The 24,551-nt window shown below is 35.2% G+C and overlaps 1 protein-coding gene across 20 annotated transcripts in view; it reads left to right on the top strand.

Annotated features, from left to right (window-relative positions):
* Positions 1-7,836: 7,836 nt before the first annotated feature.
* Positions 7,837-24,551, top strand: part of LOC127845497 (heat shock protein hsp-6-like) — a 33,912-nt gene continuing 17,197 nt past the window's right edge. For 3 of the 20 annotated variants that reach the window (XM_052376452.1, XM_052376465.1, XM_052376468.1), the window contains exons 1-3: positions 7,840-8,119; positions 14,274-14,349; positions 21,411-21,534. Coding sequence is in view for 5 of the 20 variants with exons in the window: in XM_052376459.1 (XP_052232419.1) it covers positions 21,511-21,534 (24 nt within the window). In the remaining 15 variants the exon portion in view is untranslated. Of the gene's footprint in view, positions 8,120-13,796; positions 13,932-14,273; positions 14,350-19,111; positions 19,136-21,410; positions 21,535-21,746; positions 21,878-21,962; positions 22,098-24,551 lie in introns of those variants that run through there. The other 17 variants (XM_052376457.1, XM_052376466.1, XM_052376469.1 and 14 more) reach the window with 14 other exon arrangements.

The raw sequence follows: 24,551 nt of genomic DNA on the forward strand, positions 1-24,551 counted from the left end.
ACTGCTATTTAATTTGATTGATGTAAACCACCGTATCTCGTAATCGCTCAGACTTTGATAATCGGTCCACTTATTCTCAATCACGTTCTTGGAGCGTAGACAAACTATTGAATTATGATCAGCATATGGAAACTATCGATGATGCTGATAATTGCACACTTTTATGACTTGCCAACACATTTATTTTTTAAATGATTTATTTAAAAAAAAAACTAACTATAATTCGTACCTTTCAGTAATTTTTAAAGCGTTTTTGCAAATACACGCATACAAGGTCCTCTTCTGAAACGCCAATCTTCGTGAGAAACTGAATGTCCATAAAGAAGATGAGCCCTCTCTAAGAACTGCAGTCTTATCCAGCGTTCTACAAGGAGCACGCATATGGTGTACGAACTGGTCCAAAACTATTCTAAACTGTCCCGGACAGTTTAGAAACCGTCCGGGACGGTTTGTAAACTGTCCCGGACAGTTTACTGAACTGTCCCGGACAGTTTACAAACTGTCCGGGACGGTTTAGGAAAGTTTTGGACCGTTCGTGCGCATAAACCGTCCGGGACGGTTTAAACTGTCCGGGACAGTTTAGTAAACTGTCCGGGACGGTTTAAACTGTCCGACTATGGTCTTAAGAACCTATGCCGTACTAAAATGTATGCCTGCAAACCGTCCGGGACAGTTTAGGAAACCGTCCCGGACAGTTTCCAGGAAACCGTCCCGGACAGTTTCCTAAACTGTCCCGGACGGTTTGTAATCCACAAAATAAATCGCCCGGTACAGTTTACAGACGTACGAGCGGTTCAAAAGTAAGAAACTGTCCGGGACAGTTTAGTAAACTGTCCTGGACAGTTTACAAACCGTCCCGGACGGTTTATAAACCGTCCCGGACAGTTTAGAATAGTTTTGGACCAGTTCGTACACCATACACGCACGCATGTTTGCCTATTTACCGGACCAGATAATCCTAACTTCATGGTCCATCAATTTGTTGATGACCGTTCACGTCGTCTTGAAATCAAGAATAGGATATACGATGACTCACTTGAAAATAACCTAATGGAAGACGACCAATGAACCTATCTGAGAGGAATGAATTTGAAGGCAAAGAAAGTGCTTTATAATAAGTGTTTGCAAGAAGTCAATCTCATCTTGATAACTACATGTATATGATACATAAAGCACTCGTCCATGCATCTGTTAGTCCATATTTAGTGTCTTAAACCAGAAAACGCGTATTAAAGATACCTGCAAGAAAGTTAATTGAATCGTTTTTTTAATGGTTTTGTATTTTGAAAGGCATTGAGAAACTGCGCATGAATGCAGGGAATTTTATATAACCTGTGTTTGTTGTATCCTTGACCTAGTTTTATCAGATTGAAACTTTTTTTTACATCAGCGATATCAACGGTTATAGAAAAACTAACTTCGGTACATGCTGAAAGACCTCACTTTTCTAAACGATGAATAAGTAACTGCCGTGTTGAAGAAGCTGTAGTAACAAACAAATTAAGAAAACTACAGGAAGACCCAGTCCAACTATCTGGAGCGGTACATGACTTAATTGGTCCTTTTTTGTATTTTTTTTGCATAGCTTTTACTTTATTCTTAGCGGTTATCCGACCCATTTTAACCTCTGTAGTACTATATTTCCCGCATGTTCCACTATATCAAGTCGTTGGAGTCCAGTATTTCCAGCTTGCTCCTCCACACCAGGGTGTATCTATCGGATTTCCCACCATATCCCCTCGGTGCAGTCACATACCGGTATCTTTCGGCAGATCAACTTTACCAAATCGATAAAGTTATTGGCTACTGTACCATACTAAGTCGATGCAGTCTTGTGTCCTACGGCTGAACAACAAAACTGGCTCGTGGTATTCAGATAAAGCTTGTATGCTCCTCTAAAGCGAGTGGCTTTTCTGGCTCTACCGTACTGAGACGCTGCAATACCCTATATACCGACTGCTCGACCGTATCGACTCACTGCAATCGCGTTTCTTCGGCTGCCGTACCATACAGAACATAACAAAATAGTTTATTTCGACTTAAGCATATATACAGCTCATCGTCATAAACATAAATATGCAATAACAGCGTGCGTTGAATTAAATACAAAACAAACATCATTTCGAAGAAATATCAATTTAAAAAGGAATGAAATACAACATGTTTTAGTGAGGATGTCACATGGATGAGGTTAATACATAGTGATCACATAATGTAAAAATGTAGTTTAATAATTGCAACACGTATAACATTATTCTAGGCATATTGTCTCTGTGACAAATATATAATTTATCCTACCTACATATATAAGACATTTTCTCGCATTGCAAACTTAACTAGGTTAGTTTTCTTAAAGGGGCCTTTTCACAGATTTTGGCACTTTTTAAAGTTTGTCATTAAATGCTTTATATTGATAAATGTAAACATTGGATATAAAAAGCTCCAGTAAAAAAATCAAGAATACAATTAAAAAGGCAACCCTCAGCAGGGCTCGAACCACTGACCCCTGGAGTTTAGTAGTAAAAAGCTTCCTACTTAGACCACTCGGCCATCCTTTCGGATAAAATGACCGAGTATTTTATACTTTATATAAGCAATTCTTGTAGTTTCACAAAAATATAACGACAACAACAGAACTCTCCAAATTATTAATTGGTTTCGCGTTGCAACGCTTTATAATATTCAGGTTTTTAAATCGTCAAAAGATGCATATAATGGCTATTTTAGAGCATGGTATTTTCAGTATTAATGTTTCCTCACAAATATCACAACTTAAACGAAATTTGCGTATTTGAAACAACTTTTTTCAATTTTGTCAATTTCCCCAAACGTGAAAAGGCCCCTTTAACACTATTTTATTTATATTATTTAGTAGTTTGATAAACTTGAACATATTTGGGCGAGATCTATAATACTTTGGAATTAATGAATTCCTAACTTCTGCATAGTATGGAAGTATGGAAGCGTATATGGTACACCCTGATGCTGTGATGATGTCAACATTCTATGACGGCATGATATGAAAAAGGTGTCATGGCGTTAAAAAAATAACTCATCGTGTCGACTAAAACTATGATGGCAAGTCATTTTCACAAGAGCTAGAATGGCACCAAAAGTTATGTTGATTTGTCGACTTAGATCATGTCGACCAAATAGTTTTTCGGGAAAAGACGGAAACATTTACGTCGAAATTTTAACTTAATTTTGTTATGGCGAGTAATATTAAGAGGGGAAAACCTACACAACTATGACGACATACCATGTTATTTCACAGTAAGTCGATATAAACTAATCCAGCATGACCATATTATTGGGGTGTACCATATTCGTTGACGGCATGATATGAAAAAGGTGTCATGGCGTAAAAATGAGTCATCGTGTCGACTAAAACTATGATGGCAAGTCATTTTCACAAGAGCATGACGCAAAAAATTATGTTGATTTGTCGACTTAAATCATGTCGACCAAATAATTTTTTTGGGAAAAGCCGGAAACATTTACGTCGAGACTTTAACTTTATGTCGTTATGGCGAGTAACATTAAGTGGGAAAAAGATACACAACTATGACGACATACCATGTTATTTCACAGAAAGTACATAATTTAATCCGGCATGACCATATTATTGGGGTTTACCATATACGCTTCCGTATGGAAGCGTATATAGTACACCCTAATGCTGTGATAATGTCAACATTCTATGACATGCCGATATGAAAAATGTGTCATGGCGCAAAAAATAACTTATCGTTACGACTAAAACTATTATGGCAAGTCATTTTCACAAGAGCATGACGCCAAAAAGTATCTTGATTTGTCGACTTTGGATAAATTTTCAAGATTTAAAAAACCCGCATGTTGGCATGACAGCCTTAATCTATGACGATATTTTATCCTTTAGCCGTCCTATATATTTAACTACTTCTTTGTTGTTTATTGTATGACGGCATACATGTATATCTTGATGACATGCTAGTAACGTTATGTTGACATGTCGATATTATGGAAGCGTATATTGTATACCCTGATGTTGTAATGATGTCAACATTCTATGACGGCATGATATGAAAAAGGTTTCATGGCGTAAAAAATAGCTCATCGTGTCGACTAAAACTATGATGGCAAGTCATTTTCACAAGAGCATGAAGCCAAAAATTATGTTGATTTGTCGACTTAAATTATGTTAATTCACAGTAAGTTGATATAAATTAATCTGACATGACCATTTTATTGGGGTGTATCATATACGCTTCTGTACAATATAACTGAAGGAGGGATTGCTTGTTGTTTTTTTTTCTCCGTCCCAGTGACAGCTTTTATATAAAATGAAGACCAGTGGACAAAGGGCGTTGTTTAAAAAAAGTTTGATATCTGCGTGGATCAATGGACATGACTCATGTAGATATGGATATAACATTTGGGTATATCAACACATATACGGCGATATATATCGTCAACATGATATTGGTGAGATTACCAAGATTATGTCGACTAAATATTTTTCGGGAAAAGCCGGAAACATTTACGTCGAGACTTTAACTTATTGTCGTTACGGCGAGTAGAATTAAGATGGAAAAACCTACAAAACTATGACGACATACCATGTTATTTCAAAGTAAGTCGACATAAACTAATCCGATATGACCATTTGATTAAGGTGTACCATATACGCTTCCATAGTAACGGGATTCATTGATTAGAGTTAACAGATTCGGGAAATAGCCATTCATCGTTAAAACCGGTTTGGTTGAGAATGTCCCGTACTTTCGATGACCAATAGTTTGTGTTAGTTTTGCGTTCAATTTCTAATCTCTGTGATAGTAAACAGAGTCAGTTCGAATCACTTGTGACCTTGAACTTATTATTTTCTAGATGTTGTGAGGTTGTTGAGATTGTACACGCAGAATTTGTGCGTACCTTCAGACTCGGTTATAGTGAATAGGTTAGTTTGATTTTAAAGACTGTCACTTTATTAAGGTTCATGTAGAGGCTTCATTTTGAAAAATGTGGGACCCCTAGCATTGAACTCAAAATTTGACTAAAGGAAGAGTGCCACATTGAAAATGTATACATATATGCTTTAAAGGATGTTTTTCCTTCAAACTGCTACCAATTTTGTACATCAACGTATCATAACATCCACAAAATCAATCAAAATACAAAGCGATTTTAACACTAAAATATACATTATTTTCAAAAATCTGAATCATGTTTATTCCACGTATTTCGGCGGAAAATTATATAACTAGTGAATAATAACAACATTGACGAAGGCAAGTTACGCTTAAATAGTAAAAAAAGTTTACATATCTAGAAATATCAAAACTCGAACACATGTCATTTCATCACCATGGGGGCAGCCATTTTTAAATTAATAAAATAGAAAGAAACATGCTCAAAACTCACTCATCGCCTAATTGACATTCCAAACGGTTGACGATGACAAATGCATTGGATTGTAATCTTTCCGTTGATGTTTGCAAACTGCACGATCAGACCTCATAAACACTCAAAATAATAACTATGTAAGAAGCATTTCACCAATGTTTACAATCGTTGTCGAATCACATGTACTTATATTATTGCGCATAAAATAGTACGCTTACAGACTGACAGAAAGATCGATACGTAACTCCGTTCAATTCATCACGGTATACTATTCTATTGATAATATATAATAATACATCGCTTTAACAATCTAAAAGTAGAAATAATTCTTTTAAACGGAGTTTTTAATAACGAAAGTGAAAACAACGGAAGTTGGATGGATATTCTGTGAGATGCACTTCGGCTCCAGAAAAACAATACAAATACTGGAAAGCTGGACTGATTAAAAAAAAAGTCCATGTTGTGTTGATGAAACAATGTTGTTTCCTGTTGTTGTTTTTTTGCTCTCTAAATGAAATGATTTATTTTTGCAAGCAAATCAAACTAGAGTCTAGTCACTTTTGTTTATTTTGTTGGGTATGTGTTCTAGTTGGTATGATTTTTATCAAAATGCTGTCAATACCGTTTTAAAACTGTTTGTGTTATACGAAAGAGGTTCCAGTTTGTTAAGTGTTTTTTTTTCAAATAAAATGCTTTTTCATTCTGATATAAACATTAAAATTATAAACTCTTTGTGTGTGTTTGTTCTTAAAAAGTGAACTACCGGTATATAAATCAATAATGTCAATAATTTAAAAAATAAATAAATTGATACATATAAAATAGTAATAAGTGTGATTAAACGCAAACAATCAAACAACAAACAGCAATTAAAATATTCTTTATTAATTTGTGATAAATACGCATGTTGATCACACATCGTCATCTTTTCTTTTGGTTTATTGTCTTTTATCGGCATTCGCTGCGTGATGGCTAATATGCAACACCCCTGACACAATGCACCTTATGGGTAATAAAGTTATAAACAATTAGCGCTAATTCATTACCATTCTACATAAACGAAGTCAACGCAATCGATACAGCTGTACTGCACACGCGTTTTAAAGAAGTGTCACGTGTCAGTTAAGTACCTTGTGTAATCTACATCCCTTTGTGTCAAAACCGGATTAATCTTGATTACGAAACAGCAGTGAATGTGTGCATGGATTATGTTGGAATTTAATGCCTCATGTCTACGGTAAAGTTTTAAAATATTGTTCAACTTGGTTTTTGTTTTTGTTCAAACATAGAGCATGATTGTTCGTTAGTATCTTAAATTCGCCGATCTGCCGACTGACGAAATTTATGAAAATTAATGCCTGACGATTAATAATGGTTTCACAGTAAACTAAAAAAGACGTGTGGGGGACAATTTTCAGCTGGAAAATATTTGAAATAGGGTAAGTTATGATATCTCTACGTGGTCATTTCTGTTATTTAGTGCGACCTCTTGCTGATTAATGTTAATAGTTGTTTTACTAGTAACTGTTTTACTAGTTGCCACCCAACTGTCAAAATAAGTATGTGTTTTCTCAGGTATGTGTATACACATACCCGGTTTTCTCACTACTGCACGTGGTTTCGACCGATTTGTTTTGCACGTTTTTCTACGGATCACAGCGATGGCCACGCTTTCAAAATGGGTAGAAGGAATCGAAATATAAAATCAATCGTTTTGCCAATTTCTTTATAATCCTTTACAATTTTATATGTCGTCTGCAATCTATTTCAATTTGAGATGGTTTAAAATTTGCAATTTGGTTGAGAGGTAAATAACAAAATTGTTAAGCCTTTGAAATATAATTGTGACTCTTATTATCCACCATACCTGGATTTTTAAAAAGTAGTTACGTTTAAGTTATTTTTAGAACTTTGTTAAGGATATTTATCCAAAAAAGGCAGATGAATAAAAACTCATTTGTTGTTTTATGACAATAATTTTCTGTGAAATGTTGCTAACTTGACCTTGTATATGTATATAGCTTTGTATTTATTCAACTTAAGGTAGTGCATATCCTTCCTAACTTTAGATTGAGATTTTGTAAATGAGTGTAAAAATGTATTAGTTTTAAACAAAAATATGAATAAAGCACACACATATTGAATGTCAAAAATGTGTTTATGTTATTCTATCCGTCTTTAGCTTTAAAATGATATATAGTTTGACCATAATGTACCACATTCAATGAAGAAAAACCAAAGCGAAGTTTTAATGAATTTTATCCCCCCCCCCCCATAAACCTTAAGTATCGATAGCAATATAATATTTTTATAGTTGAAAGCGATTTTTTTTGTAGTACAGTATACTTCGCTGTCGCTAACCATTATAATAAATCTAAGGCTTACTCCAAACCTGACATACATGTATGCTTAATTGTTATCTAGGAGGGACAAAACAACGTAAACCAGTTGTATATTTGTGTCCTTTAATGATAAAGGACTTATTTAGGTTGTATGTTTCTGTTTCGTGTTAGGCCGGACTGGAGGTTTATTTCAAATGGTTCTTATTTATTCTAAACATTTTTGTGTGTGTTTAGATGTAAGCTGAAGTGTAAAGAACGTTTTCGGAATCGACATGAATAGTAACTGCTAGTAACTTCCATTTGATTGTATTAGACCTTATAGATAAGTTCCCCTGCTTGATATTTCACCATCGTAAGAAACACAGAGCGAAGAAAATTTCGCGTTCAAAGTAAGCAATATTATTTATCTATTTTTGTACAATTAAATGTTTTTCATCAGTATGCTTAATGCAATTAGATACTTAAAACAACGTGGTATTTGACACCTCTGATGTACAATTCTCTATTTAGAAACATATTAGGGATTTAGCTCAAGCAGACTAGCTAGCAAAGGGAGGGGGTGCTCCCAAGCATGTTTAATATTTTGTTCTCCTTCCATTTTTGTCCCTATTCTGAATAAGGGGTAATACCTTATGTTTTATTAGCTATTGACATTTTGAGTAACATGCCGTGTTACTATATATATTTACATTATACTCCAGTCAGCAGTGCTCGCGGGTAAGGCAAAAAAAAAAGATTCTGTGTTTCGGGCAACCCGACCCTACCTAGCAGAACCCCGCCGACCCTAAAGTTTTTAAAGCCGAATTTTCCGTGAAATTTTAAGTCAATAGCGCTTTATTTTCGTGGGAGGTAATCACGAATAAACGCATATGGCGTTCGGTAACATTGCCGAAAATGTCGGCAATGTTAGGTGTTTTTCAACCCAAACTGTAAACATTCTGCGAATGTTTCGTGTTTTTGATGTAACGACTTCGTTCATTAAGTTAAAAAGGCATCTCTAATCCCACGAGCAGACATTCTCAAAAGTGTCGGACGTGACCGACGTTTAAGACAGGGACGATTGAAAATGTTATGTTGCCGATCCGAATGTCCGTTAAATAATACAAGAGCAACAATTTATGTTAAAGAATTAAAATCTGAAAATAAAAGAGAGCTTAAAATAAATATGAGCAGTAAACAGTACGTCGTATTTTTTTTACATTCATAACATGTTCCTGCGCATGCGCAGCTTAAACTTCAGAGTAAATATGTCGACAGTTTATACACTTAAACGAATACACGTTCTGCAACTCAGATCGTCGCAATTGGGGTATAAACAGTTAGTCACCCCATAAAATTTACGCATAATAATGCATTTTCCTTGTGGCTATTTTATTGACTTTTGTAGTAAAATTTTGAGTTGTCACTTAATTTCGCGACCGATAAATTGTCGATGAAACTTTCGTAATACCGAGAATTGCTTTGCGCTTTTTAATCTTAGTCTGTTAAATTACGTTATCGATATCCAGCATGTGTTCTGTTGTTACAGGTACTTCATAGATTCCTTACAATTATAAATGTGATTTTTTTTGTAAAAATAACTTTAATACATTGAATTAACTATCAGTAATGAGTTTTTCTGAATGTGGGTGAGACGTCTGGCCTTTAATTTTAGGGGGAAATATACACAAAAGAAGAAAACGGGGATTTTGTCAAATGTTAAACTTAAAATTTTGGGGAATTTGCACTATTTTAAAGTAATTTATTGTGGGGAAGAGGCCTCTCCCATGGGTAAAAGGGCCTATATAATGTCCCTGCTAAAGAAGGAAAAACATCAGTATCTGAAAACTTTTGTTTAAACAGCAATTTGCATACTTGTATACAATAAACGAATTTTAAATTTCGAAATTGATTTTTTTACCAGTTTATTTTTATATAAAATACTATAAGTGTGTGATTTTTTGGAGGATGGAATGATGACAGCAGTTTCAAAACATAGGTTTGTAAGACGGACACGATGAATTTTAATGCAGGGTGGGGTAATTCTGCAAATTATTGAGAATACGTGAATATTAAATTATTAAAATGTTTTGTTACTTGTAATAGTCTTTATATGGGAAAATTCTTTGTAACTTAATTTTTAAACAAATTTGTACTTCTTAAAGGTTTGGTAAATTGACAAAATTGAAAAAAGTTGTTTCAGATTCGCAAATTTTCTTTTTAGTTATGCTTTTTGTGAGGAAACAGTATTACTGAACATTTACCGTAGTCCAATATAGCCATTATATGTATCTTTTGACGATTTGAAAACCTAAAAGATATAGAGCGTTGCAACGCGAAACGATTGAATAATTTGGAGAGTTCTGTTGCTGTCGTTGAAATTTACGAAACTACGAAGATTGCTTATAAAAGGTATAAAATACTTAAGCTGTTTATACATGGTGGAATAACCGAGATGGCTAACGCGTTTTTACTTCAGACTAACTCCAGGACTCCGAGGGTCACTGGTTCGAGCCCTGGTACCAGCTACTTTTTTCCTTTTTTTAAATTTTATTCTTTATTTTTTACTGGAGCTTTTAAGATCCAATGTTTACATTTATCAATATAAAGCATTTAATATCAAACTTAAAAATATGCCAAAATCTGTAAAAAGGCCCCTTTAATATGATGACGGAGTATTTGAAATTGTTTTTTTTTCATAATCTGACACATGAAAAAGCCCTAGATGAAAAATGCAATGGCACAAAAAGGTAGCATTTGCAGTTTAATGTTCATCAATTCATACTTAATTTAAAGACCTAACTTCTATGTAATAACTTAACTTTTTGAAAATATTAGTGTTTGATATCTACAAATTTCATAAAGGTGAGCATTTTAGTATTTTGATCCGACACAATTTTTGTGAATTCATTCTCCCTTGGCAGTCCAAAAATATTATTGAAACCATCGAAGAGGAAGAGTTACAGTAAACTATTAAATTAATGAAATATTGAGATATTATAAATATATAAAATATATTTGTGACTACTTCAGAATTGTTTTTTATTGAATGGTATTGAATGTATAACATACATTGAAAAAAATTCGAATGACAAAATGATTTTATTTTCAACAATTATTTACACTTTACACCTAAGAATGAAACAAATGTTTAATACAATAAATGTTAGTACTTGAAAATATTTTCAAATAAAGTAATATAAGTATCATAAGGTTGTAATGGATGCAAAGAAGTAGGCAGTAGGAACACCGTTGCAATACCTAGATTCTTGGGGTAAAAAAACAACAACAACCTCAATCCCTACCCTACCTAGACACAATTTTGTTCAACGGTGAAAAATGCCCTAACCTAATAAAACAAGTTTAGTTGATTAAATATTAGAATCAAATATATAAAAATAGTAATTCCATTAAAGCGACATTATTGGAATCAAACAGTATAAAGGTGTTTTGACAACAGAAATGATTTGATGTACGATTTGAGTCCAAATGTAGTTTTCATGCAGATTTGTTCATACGACACAAAGACACAATTTTGTTAAACAGTGAAAAATGCCTATATCACTAATGATTCCAAGTTTTAATATAAGAAAGATACAGTGAATCGAAAACCATCAAACACGTGTTTTTAAGTACATAATCATCGTATCTTTTTGATAAAAACAAGTTAATTAAATTGAAAAGTTTAATTTGAACATTTGGTTTAACATATTTTAATTTGCGGACACGCTTCAAAACATCTCCGTAAAATGATGGATGGGAGATTCCATTATTTAAATGCCATTTAACTCACTGTCAAAGCTGATTTCAGAAGAAATGAATCATATTATGGTAAGATTTTTATTTAAATTTGTCATAAATTGATATTTGACACGTTTTCTGTCCGAAAATAAAACAAAATTTGAGTTTTCTATTCATAAACCGCTTTGTTTTGAGACGTCTGCTATCAACACAGGAGGTTACAATTTAGTGAATATTATTTGGTAACAATCAACTGAATCCCTGTCCAATTTTTAAATCGGTCAGAATGTAGTTAATTCATTTTCCGTTATTTTTCCCCACACATAAAAGTTGTGTTGTTTTGTTTATTTTCAGAAACAAACACATGCAAGAGAAAAGAAGCCCTATGCCAGGGATAATTTACAGAGGGCTTTCCAGGCAACCATGTCCGGTACCTCAGTGTATAGGGCAGCACGTATTATGGGGTTCCTGAGACAACACTGAGGGATAGGACCAGGGGGAATGTAGCGCTGGACTGCAGCATGGGGCCAGCAAGACTCTTCAACCTTGAAGAAGAAAAGTGACTGGCCGACCATATTATCCATATGGGTAATATTGGTTATGGATACCCAGTAACTGAAGTCCTCAGTGTAGCAGCAGGATATGCCAAGTCGCTGGGTAAGACCATTGCTAAAGATCAACTGAGCAAACCATGGTTTTACTCCGTCTTGAAAAGACACGAGGAGCTGAAAGTTGTAACCCCACAGAAACTATCCTCTTCTAGGGCTAAATGTTCATCTGAACAGACAATGTCCAAGTACTTTGCAGAACTACATTCTGTTCTCCAACATAAAGACCTTTTGGAAGCCGCCGAGAGATTCTACAACATAGATGAAACTGGCTTCTCTACGGAACTCACTCCCCCTATGGTTGTATGCGGAAGTGAGTGCAAGCCACAGGCAATCACATCGCCAAGGACCAGGACTGTGACAATTGTTGGTGGGGCAAATTCAACTGGTAATAATATCCCACCATTCTATATGTTCCCAGGGAAGCGGTGGGTGGATCATCTATTAGAGAGCGCACTCCCAGGTTCATCTGGAGGGATGTCAGACAGTGGCTTTGTTAACAGGGGCCTGTTTGAGACCTGTCTCATGGGTCATTTCGCAAAGCATGCCAGAAATTAGACGGAGCCTCGCATAAACCAGCTCTGGTACTTTATGATGGTCACAAGGCCCACTTGTCCTTGACCCGTGCTGACTGGGCAAAATACCACAATGTGGTTCTATTTGTGCTGCCACCCCACACTAGCCATCTAACTCAGCCCCTTGATGTTGGGGTATTTGGTCCACTGAAGAAACTATACAACAGAGAATGCCAGTCCTACATCCGCAGCAACCCTATGATATCTATCACTAGATATGAGATTGCCAGATTAACAGCAAAACCATACACCAGAGCCTTCACACCAGAAAACATATCCTCTGCATTCAAAAAGGCAGGCATATATCTATTTAATGACTAAGTGATCACCAACACACAAACTTCCCTCTCAACAATCTACCCCATCAATGATGTTAGTACCAACCAAAGTGACACTGGACCAACAATAACAGTAATCATTTAACAGTCAACTGTCAACAATAACAACAATATCAGTACAGAGATTGATTACCTGAAAAGTAGGCTGATAACAACCGTGAAACAGAGGCCTCGAAAAAAATATATTCCAACCACCAACAGTCACAGGGAACTTGCTCTCTGAATCAAATGTAAACACAATGAGAGAGCAAGCAGAAAAAAGAAATCCTCAAATGTAGAAACATCAACTAAATCAAAGGAGAAAGCATCCGAAATGAAAGAACTAACAATGAAAAACAGCAGACCCCCAAATTCTAAAACCAAACCATGCACTTCTGGAGTCCAAACCAAACACATAATTGACCAGCATGAAGAAGCCGCATTAGATGACAGCCAAAACAGCACTGATACAGGGGAAGATTTGAGTTGTGTGTGTCACAAGAGATTTCCAGCAGCGTTGAAAGGATGTACATCCCTCGTCATTGTAAAATGGGGTCAGTGTGACCAGTGTGGACACTGGGTCCATCTGACGTTCTGAACCTCTGTGTCAGTCTTAAGGAGAGAGTCTGAGTTCAGGTGCATCCATTTTCCACAACCACAGGCTGAAGAGTAAAAAATAAGGACAGATGAAAGCACCCATTTGCTTGATGAGAAGCATAAGCATTTGTGACAATACTGAATATTTTTTTCTTCATTTTATAATATGAACATATTTTGCATTGAGTTTTGGAGTTGAATAAATGATATGTGTAATGTAACCTGTTTTTTAGTTACTATAGTGTAACCCGCGAACGTAGCTTACTTCCATTTAAAGATAATGATTGCTAATTGTATGGGAATAATTTCAGTTTTTAATTAGTTTTCGTAGTTGGAGGATATTTGTAACACATATTTAAGTAAAATAATCTATTAAACGGTTGGGTATGTGAAAACAATCAGATATTTTGTGTTTTATGTAGTATTGGCAAAAATCGGCTTACTACCGCGAGCACTGCTAGCTAAAGAAACTTCAGCGTACAGTTTACATAGTGAGCGCATTCGGCATACATACCCGTGTAAAATTGTTTTGCTTACCCTATGTAACCCGAGTAACTCGGGTAACGGATTTAGTCCGAACGCTTATGGAGTAATTCAAGATGGCAAACCCCGACAGTAGAAAGATAAATAAATAGTTTTTATCAAGTAGTCACGCTTGCTAGATTTTCATCCAAATAATAACATTATTTCATATTTTATCTATCTGTTTCCTTTCTCGTCAACCAGGTCAGCCATTTTCCCGCTTCTTGTTGGAAGAAGAAGTATATTCGGACAGTCTTACCCGGCTTCCCGGCTCCGTGAGGTGGGTAGCAATCGAGTGACTTGCGCACCATAACCAGGGTAACACGAGTAATACTCGAGCATTACCCGGGTTAACTCGTGTTAGCTCGAGTTAGTATGCCGAACGCGCTCAATATTGACAGAACTGTATAAAGTCGCGCCAGTCAAAAATCATAAAAAGCGACATTTAAAGTTATGGTAGCCAGAACTAGCACTGCTAGTGCTACCTCGACCGGTCGAGGCCTAAATTGTATTTAATAACGACACGGAGCGTATATTGACCAACTATAGTCCGTGATAATGATAAAAGTTAATATGATAATAGGTGCTACCTAATTTACGGGCAAAAGCTTATTTGATGTTTGTATAAGATAACACGGGTAATATATGTTTGCACATTATCATGCAACAAAACATTCAATTTCTTTACAAAACAATATGTAATTAAGCAAAGCAATAAAATATAATTTGTTCAAATCTTAAAGTTTATGAAGCTATGCTTTTTGTATAGTAACCCCTTGCACTGTTTTCAAACTCTTAAACATGTATTTCATTTTTTGTTTACATTTTTCAAAACAATGTTAGAATTAAAAAAAAAAAATCTTACGAAACTGTGTTTTATTGATGTTTTCCATATGCAGGGATGCCATTAATGTTTTAGGGCGAGATTATTTCTAAAACGATTTTATTTAATTTAAGCATACAAAAGAATGGTGCCGTACTTCATTATTTTGGTCCCATGTCTAAATCATCGACATTGTGAATGTATCCCCTGCATATGTAAATAAAAAACATTTTGTACTTAATTAATGTTAATAAACATATAAATGCAACAATGCTTGCGGGAGTGTTTGCGTCTATCTTGAAAGAAGTGCATAGACCTCATTCACTGCCCAAAATTACACAGACCAGAAATATCACCTTTGGCTTTGGACACAATACTCTTTGCATATCTTCCGCACTGTTAGAGCTTATGTCATGAAATGTGGTAAACTTATTGTATTTTTCTGAATCCTCAGGAATTAACAGTTGGTAAAAACTATCGCTTATGGCATACACAGATTGAACATTACTAGGTTGGTGCTAAGGAGAAAATACTAGTATCAAAAATTTCGGTTTATGATGAAGACCCACATCATAAGCTTAACGCTAAATATATGAGTGTACCTGTCACTTTATGTGTGAGACAAAAAATAAACAACAACATACTTATTATCACGAATTTACTTTTATCAACAAGAATTGTTTTACCAGTAAATAATTTACCAAATAAAATATAATCAAATATTTTTCCCCTGAATTTAATTACATTATTTCGTTTATTTTTATTTCATTTAATTCATTGTCATGTTTTGAAAGTAAAGATAATCAGTCATTATGGAATGTGGCATTAAACATATAGACAGCAGCTGCGTATTGCATGTGAATGAGGCAGTTTCCACATGAATATGATTATAAAATAACAACCCGATTATTAAACTGCATGTACATCCTAATTGATTAAAGTCAAGTTTTTGTGTGTTCAAGCTCATCAACAAAATAACACATTCAGTATGTTCATTTATACCCTTATCTTCTCGCCCTTGTTTCTGTGCACTCAACACATGTAGTATTAGACACACTGTTATGAGTTTGCATATATTCGGTAAGTTCCTACCACGCATTTGTTAGTTAAAAAACACGCTCAGTCATGGCACTAAATGTCAATGAGTTGACTTCATCAAAGATGGAGAACCAAAAAAAAAATACTCCACTCATCCAGTACGCCTTCTATGAAGAAATTATAACAAGCAGTCATCAAAAAAAATGAATACCGTATCCTACACTTTCGCTTCTTATATGGTCTTCAAAAAATTAATCAGAGACAGTTGACAAGACTAAACTTCTGCTTTTCGCTTTTTTGCAATTTTTTTAAAGTGTCAGCATAATGTGCAAAATAATAATGGTAATACACATGGTCTCAGGTGTGTCATTTGAATTTTTAGGCAAGGATTATTAATGATAGGTATACGTTTACAACATACTCTTTTGTAATAAAAATATTGCAAAGTGTGCTACTGGCACTGCATAATGCACATTTATATTTAAGCAAAAATTAACATTCATTTATATAATAAACAAGAAATCTGATACTTAAAAACAACTTAGTAGATATTGTTTAATGTACAATGTATTACTCAAAGTCATCATCACACAATGAGACAACACAATGGTCTCTAAACAGAGTGTGCTTTTTAATTGTGGCATACATTTTATGAATTAATACTAGTAATAGAAATACAGAAAAAACGTCTAGAGCTGCCTGGGAACTATCATTTTTAATATCAACAATTCATTTGACATGCCTGATTGCAAATTGTTAATTTCACTATTCTTTCACATTGTTTTTACACCTGATATTTGTTATGCTGTATATTCTTTTTGCTTACAGACATACAGAGTCTCTTCACAATAACTGCAGTTTCTTTACAGTCCACTAACGTTGAACAGTACAGAGTCACAATTGCTAATGTTTCAGTCCCGATCAAGCTTTATAGGTCCAGAATTGCTTCGTTGTTGAGTACAAAGCACGCAGTCAGTTTTGCTCAGCAGAATGCTGCATGGAATGTGTGAAGTCCAGCATTTGACAGAGCAGCTTCTAAAAAAAAATCAAAAAGAATCCATAAAATGTACATATGAATTAGTCTATTTCCAATGTGTTTGTAAGCACTGTTTGATTTTTAGCTCATCTATTTTTTGAAAAAAAATTATGAGCTATTGTCATCACCTTGGCGTCGGCGTCGGCGTCCGGTTAAGTTTTGCGTTTAGGTCCACTTTTCTCAGAAAGTATCAATGCTATTGCATTCAAACTTGGTACACTTACTTACTATCATGAGGGGACTGGGCAGGCAAAGTTAGATAACTCTGGCGTGCATTTTGACAGAATTATGTGCCCTTTTATACTTAGAAAATTTAAAATTTTGGTTAAGTTTTGTGTTTAGGTCCATTTTATTCCTTAAGTATCAAAGCTATTGCTTTCATACTTGCAACACTTACAAACTATCATAAGGGGACTGTGCTGGCAAAGTAATGTAACTCTGACTGGCATTTTGACAGAATTATGTGCCCTTTTTATACTTAAAAAATTGAAAATTTGGTGATGTTTTGTGTTTAGGTCCACTTTATTCATACAGTATCAAAGCTATTGCTTTCATACTTGCAACACTTATCATGCTATCATGAGGTTACTGTACCTGGCAAGTTGAATTTTACCTTGACCTTTGAATGACCTTGACTCTCAAGGTCAAATTATTAAATTTTGCTAAAATTGCCATAACTTATTTATTTATGATTAGATTTGATTGATACTTTGATAAAACTACTCTTACCTGACAAACCACAATAGACTCCACCCAAACCATCGCCCGTGCCCCCCCCCCCTCCCCCCCCCCCCCTTATCCCCCCCCCCTATTTTTTTTTTTTTTTTTTTTTTTAGATCATCTCACAAATGACCACCACACCCTCACACTATACCACCCCCACCCCACCCCCTCCCCAATTTTTTTTTTAAACGGTTAAAAAACAAAACTATTTATTTTGATTATTTTATGTTTGAAATACCGTCCAACCATCGCACCCAAGAATCCCCCCACCCCACCCCTCCCCCCACCCGAATTCCCCCCCCCCCCCCCCCCCCCTAATTTTTTTTTTTTTTTTTTTTTTTTTTTTAAATCATCTCACTAATTACCACCACACCCTCACACTATACCCCCCCCCCCCCCCCACCTCACCCCCCCCGCCCAATTTTTTTTTTAAACGGTTAAAAACACAAATATTTATTTTTATTATTTTATGTTTGAAATACCGTCCAACCATCGCACCCAAGAATCCAACCCCCCACCCCCCATTCCGATTTTTTTTCCCTTTTTTTCGCATTTTTGGAAGATAATGTAATAAATGTCCACACCCCCACACAATGCACCCCTCTTCACTCCACCCCTCCCTCCTTTGTGATTGAAAATGAGAGTCCCTTCACCTTTAAAAAGAAAATAGATGAGCGGTCTGCACCCGCAAGGCGGTGCATTTGTTTACAGTTTGAAACAGTTTGGTACGAAAATGATCGAGTATGAGTCGGAGATGCAATATTGTTTACAATCACAACGTAACTTAATTCATCACAAAAGAAAGGGTCTTTAGAATAATCACGTAGAATATACTCAAGAAATAACTCCAAAACTTAATAAAATGATAACTTTTATGTTTCATTAGTTTGACTGAATAATAATGACCTTAAATTTAAAATCGGCGAAATTTTGTATGTGCCGAAAACAGTTCCCATGTTATCAAAGGTAATCTTTAGCAATATTATATAGATTGATGTTTTATGTAACCAAACGCAATATTTTAATTGAATAATGACTAACCAATCAAGTGCATTCCATTAATTTAATAGTTTCAATTTTTACTTCTTAATGACGTATTGACAAAAGCAGTGACGTCACACAGACATGTATAGTTGTCAACGAAAGAAACGCGGCCGTTCATGTTGTGAACAAATTAAACTTTTAAACAATTGTTTATTTATGTAAAGGGATAATATTAACTATAGAATATTGGGTTCATTGAAGAAGTTAATTCGAAACTAATCTTATTCGGTATTGTAAACCGGAAGTACGCAAATAATTTAGACGGGTTATCTTTTTTAAGATTTTGTTTACAACATCTAGAGCAATTTCAATTTGCAATGCATTATGGGAAACAGGAAGTGTCACACAGGGAAGCAAACAGACGTATTTTGATTGTAGAAAATCATAATACAATAACATAGAGTACGATTCGCTACTTAATAATTACTGCCATGCCGTATTATTTCATGAGCAATGCATCTACGTGTCATATAGCGTTTGTCGAAGTGTCTATGTGCTCCAGCGCTATGATTTTCCATCGCGAAAATAGGTGACGGCAGAAATTTTTTGACTTGTATCCCTATAAGGTAATGTCTCTTTGTATTTCAGAAAAGTGATACAAATAAACGGTCAACGCCCGCTTCGCGGGCTTTTGCCCGTATAAACCTCATGGAAGTTTGCTGAAATGATTATTGAATATCGGTATTACAACCGACTGCGCAAAACTCTTCAAGCAATTTTATTAGCTCATCTATTTAAAAAAAAATAAAAAATTATGAGCTATTGTCATCACCTTGGCGTCGGCGTTGGCGTCCGGTTAAGTTTTGCGTTTAGGTCCACTTTTCTCAGAAAGTATCAATGCTATTGCATTCAAACTTGGTACACTTACTTACTATCATGAGAGGACTGGGCAGGCAAAATAAGATAACTCTGGCGTGCAATTTGACAGGATTATGTGCCCTTTTTATACTTAGAAAATTGAAAATTTTGGTTAAGTTTTGTGTTTAGGTCCATTTTATTCCGTAAGTATCAAAGCTATTGCTTTCATACTTGCAACACTTACTAAAAATCATAAGGGGACTGTGCAGGCAAAGTAATGTAACTCTGACTGGCATTTTGACAGAATTATGGGCCCTTTTTATACTTTGAAAATTTGGTTAAGTTTTGTGTTTAGGTCCACTTTATTCCTACAGTATCAAAGCTATTGCTTTCATACTTGCAACACTTATTAACTATCATAAGGGGACTGTGCAGGCAAAGTTATGTAACTCTGACTGGCATTTGGACGGAATTATGGGCCCTTTATACTTAGAAAATTGAAAATTTTGTTAAGTTTTGTGTTTTGGTCCACTTTACCTTCTAAAGTATCATAGATATTGCTTTCATACTTGGAACACTCGCAAACTATCATAAGGGTACAGTAAAAGGACAAGTTGCATAACTATGGTTGTCATTTTTAAGGAATTATGGCCCTTTTTTGACTTAGTAACTTTGAATATATGGTTAAATTTGTTTCGATCCACTTTTCTTCTTAACTATCAAGGCTATTGCTTTCAAACTTCAAATACTTTCATGCTATCATGAGGTTACTGTACCTGGCAAGTTGAATTTTACCTTGACCTTTGAATGACCTTGACTCTCATGGTCAAATTATTAAATTTTGCTAAAATTGTCACAGCTTCTTTATTTATGATTAGATTTGATTGATACTTTGACAAAACTACTCTTACCTGACATACCACGCAATAGACTCCACCCAAACCATCCTCCGTGCCCTCCCTCCCCCCCCTCCCCCCCCCCTATTTTTTTTTTTAAGATCATCACACAAATGACCACCACACCCTCACACTATACCCCCCCCCCACCCCACCCCACCCCCACCCCAAATTTTTTTTTTGAAACGGTTAAAAAACAAAAATATTTATTTTTATTATTTTGTGCTTGAAATACTGTCGAACCATCGCACCCAAGAATCCCCCCCCACCCCCTCCTCCCCCCCACCCGAATCCCCCCCCTAATTTTTTTTTTTTTTTTAAGATCATCTCACAAATGACCACCACACCCTCACACTATACCCCCCCACCCCACCCCCCAAATTTCATTTTTTATTTTTGAAACGGTTTAAAAAACACAAATATTTATTTTTATTATTTTATGTTTGAAATACCGTCGAACCATCGCACCCAAGAATCCCCCCCCCCACCCCCTCCTCCCCCCACCCGAATCCCCCCCCCCTAATTTTTTTTTTTTTTAAGATCAGATCACAAATGACCACCACACTCACACAATACCCCCCCCACCCCCCAAATTTCTTCTTTTTTTTTTGAAACGGTTAAAAACACAAATATTTATTTTTATTATTTTATGTTTGAAATACCGTCCAACCATCGCATCCAAGAATCCCCCCACCCACCCCCCCTGATTTTTTTTTCATTTTTTTTTCGTATTTTTGGAAAATAATGTTATAAATGTCCACACCCCCACACTATACACCCCTCTTCACTCCACCCCTCCCTCCTTTGTGATTGAAAATGAGAGTCCCTTCACCTTTAAAAATAAAATAGATGAGCGGTCGGCACCCGCAAGGCGGTGCTCTTGTTTTCAGAGGTCACATTCAGTAAAGTTTAGACCTTTTTACCCATATGCAGTAGGCTCTTCCGAGATTGTGATTCATCCCTTGTTAATTTACTTGACATAGCAATGGAGATCATGATCATGATGATGTAAATCAGGCCGTGACGTCCACATAGAGCAGTCGTGTCACAATCGATGTCGGTGTCTGACAGCAGGATAAAGCTATGGCTACTGCCTCTACTGAACAGGTCGGTATTTAGTTAGAACTGAGATAAATTCTTTTCATATCACATATCATCTAAGAAATAAAGGCATTACAGAGAAGTAATTGTTGTAAATTTTTGAAAATGGTTTTGGTCCGTTGAAAACATTGTTGACAGGGGACAAGCAGTTTGATCAGTTTTGTTTAAGTCATCATACCACGCTTTTTAGATTATTTATAGTGGAGTGTAACCTAAGCTGTCAACTTTTCGCGGCCCTGTGAAATCTTTAATTTTAATTTAAAAAGAGCTTTCTAGGCAAATATTTTATCAAACTCGTTTTAAATAATAAGATTGCTACAATTTGGATCATGGACATTCGGTAAAACACGTAAGAAAGTGCTGGAAATTGACTTTTTTCTATGATCAAGATCACTTAACACTTTACCTTGAGAAACTGATCGTCTTTCGGAACAGGAAGACATCCAATATGGCAGCCCCCATGAAAATAACATTTATACTGTTCTTTCAAGTAACATTGATTTTATCTTGGCATTTCGGATGTCTTACCGACACGTGATATGGTACGGAGCGACGTAAGTAACCACTCTGTGAGTACGCCCAGCATGATCAATGAGAAACAATATAAAATCGCTCCAAATTTGAACTTAATGATAGATATCCACAGTGTGATATATTACCACCTATCTCACACACAGTGGGTTCCATCAAAGGCCGTTAACCTTCGGTCTTGCTACAGGTTTTACCTTCTGATAATAGCAGGCGACGTTGCGCAAAATCCTGGTCCGATTGCCAAGCTAAAGCACTTGTGTGGTAGTACAATTTGTAAGCAGAAAACTAGAACTGTTGCAGCAAACCATCGAGCCGTTCCAGGTTTTTTTTTCCACTTTTTGGGACGATAGCCCATGGCTTTGCAATTGGGAATTTTATCGGAATTTTCATGAAATTGGGAAAATAAATTCATTAGCCTTTTTATTCCAAACGAAAAGTCTACTGATAAGGGAAATACTAAATTTGATATAACTCTTTATAATCAATCAAATTAAAAGAACAACATCATATAATACTTTGTTAGATGTTATTGAACTATAATTGAGATAAAATACACATAAGACACTTCTTTCTAAAAAAAAAAAAAAAAAAAAAAATTTTTTTTTTTTTTTTTTTGGAAATTGGGAATTTTTTGCCACATTTTGGGAAAAAAGTATACTTTTTGGGATTGGGAACATAGCCGAATTTCGGCTATAAAATCGGGCCAAAAAAAACCCTGCGTTCTCTGTGAGGCGTGTTACAAGTGGTTCCACATAAATTGTGCCAACATATCTGCGGCTGAATACAATAATCTTAAGGATTCACTAGACCCATGGATATGTGCCGACTGCTCCAGGTTCCATTTCTCGGACTCTTTCTTCAGCGATTACTCTATAAATAGTGACATGAATTCATCCTTTGGCTCAAACTCAATAACATTAGTCTTTGAAGAACTTGCAGATGTGCGCAAAAAACATCAAAATAAATTTATTGTGGAGCATTTAAACATAAACAGTCTAAAATCAAAATTTGTTGAACTTCACGAAGTATTGATCAATAAACTTGTAGATCTGTTATATATATCTGAAACTAAAATTGACAGCTCATATCGCAGTGCTATTTTTGAGGTCCCTGGCTACAAACTCGAACGTAGAGACAGGGACATAAACGGGGTGGATTAGCTGCATACATAAGAAATGATATCCCGTCTAGAAGACGTAAAGACCTCGAGTCAGACAACCTCGAAAATATCATATATGAAGTCAATTTAAATAAATCAAAATGGTGTTTCTTTTGCGTCTATAGGCCACCAAGCATGAACAATATATCTTTTTCTGATAGCTTTTGCAAAACTTTAGACAAATGTACAAGTGTTTTCGATCACTATGCTGTCATTGGTGACCTGAATTATGATCTTCTTTGTGATACTAAAAGTAAAATTTTATTAGATATTTTAGAAATTTTTAATCTGTCCAACATTATTAAAAATCCAACATGTTTTAAAAAGGACTGTTCACCATCCTTACTTGATGTCATCCTGACAAATAGTAAAAATGTGTGCATCAAAACTCTAAATTTCTCAACCGGTATTAGCGATTGTCACAATATGATAAGCACTGTTATAAACAATACTGTCTCGAGGAATGAGAAACAGAAAATTACTTACAGAAGCTTTAAAAATTTCAATATTGATTCATATAATGAAGAATTGTGCATACTAAATGTTGAAAATTATTCAATCGATCCTGATAACTTAGATTTGGTGTACAACACTTTTGAAAATGATGTTGTTGAAATTATGAACAAGCATGCTCAATTTAAACAAACATACAGAAAGCCTGTTCAGTTACCTTATATGAATAAGGAACTAAGAAAAGCTATTTACACTAAAAAAATGTCGTATAACAAGTATACTAAAACGAAAAACTCAAAATCCTGAGTTCTCAATGATAATCAAAAGACAATATCAGATAATAGTGATGTAGCTGACATTTTCAATGACTTGTATGTAAATGTCGCAAAAGACATTGGAAAAGATTTCACCTTTGATGAAAGTAACCATCCAAGTATAAATAAAATACTAGGGCAAAATATTCCCCCAGATTCATTTAATTTTTCACATGTGGAACAATCAACTGTTTCAAATATTTTACGGAAGTTTAATGCGAAAAAAGCTACTGGAATTGACAAAATATCTTTAAAACTCCTAAAATTAGGTTCACAGTCACTGGTCCCTTTCTATACATACTTTATAAACAATTCTATTGACTCTGGTATATTCCCTGATCGACTAAAAGCAAGCACAGGTAACCCCAGTTTATAAGAAAGATGATCCCTTAGTCAAGTCTAACTATAGACCTGTAAGCATATTACCTGCTCCTTCAAAAATTTTCGAAAAGGTTCTGGCTAATCAACTTACTATACACTTTGATAAGATTTTCAACAACTTTTTATGTGTTTTTCGGAAAGGGCATGGATGCCAAACAACACTATTGAAACTTGGCGAGGATTGG

The sequence above is a fragment of the Dreissena polymorpha genome, chromosome 9 (assembly GCF_020536995.1).
Source record: "Dreissena polymorpha isolate Duluth1 chromosome 9, UMN_Dpol_1.0, whole genome shotgun sequence".
Classification (NCBI taxonomy): Eukaryota; Metazoa; Mollusca; class Bivalvia; order Myida; family Dreissenidae; genus Dreissena; species Dreissena polymorpha.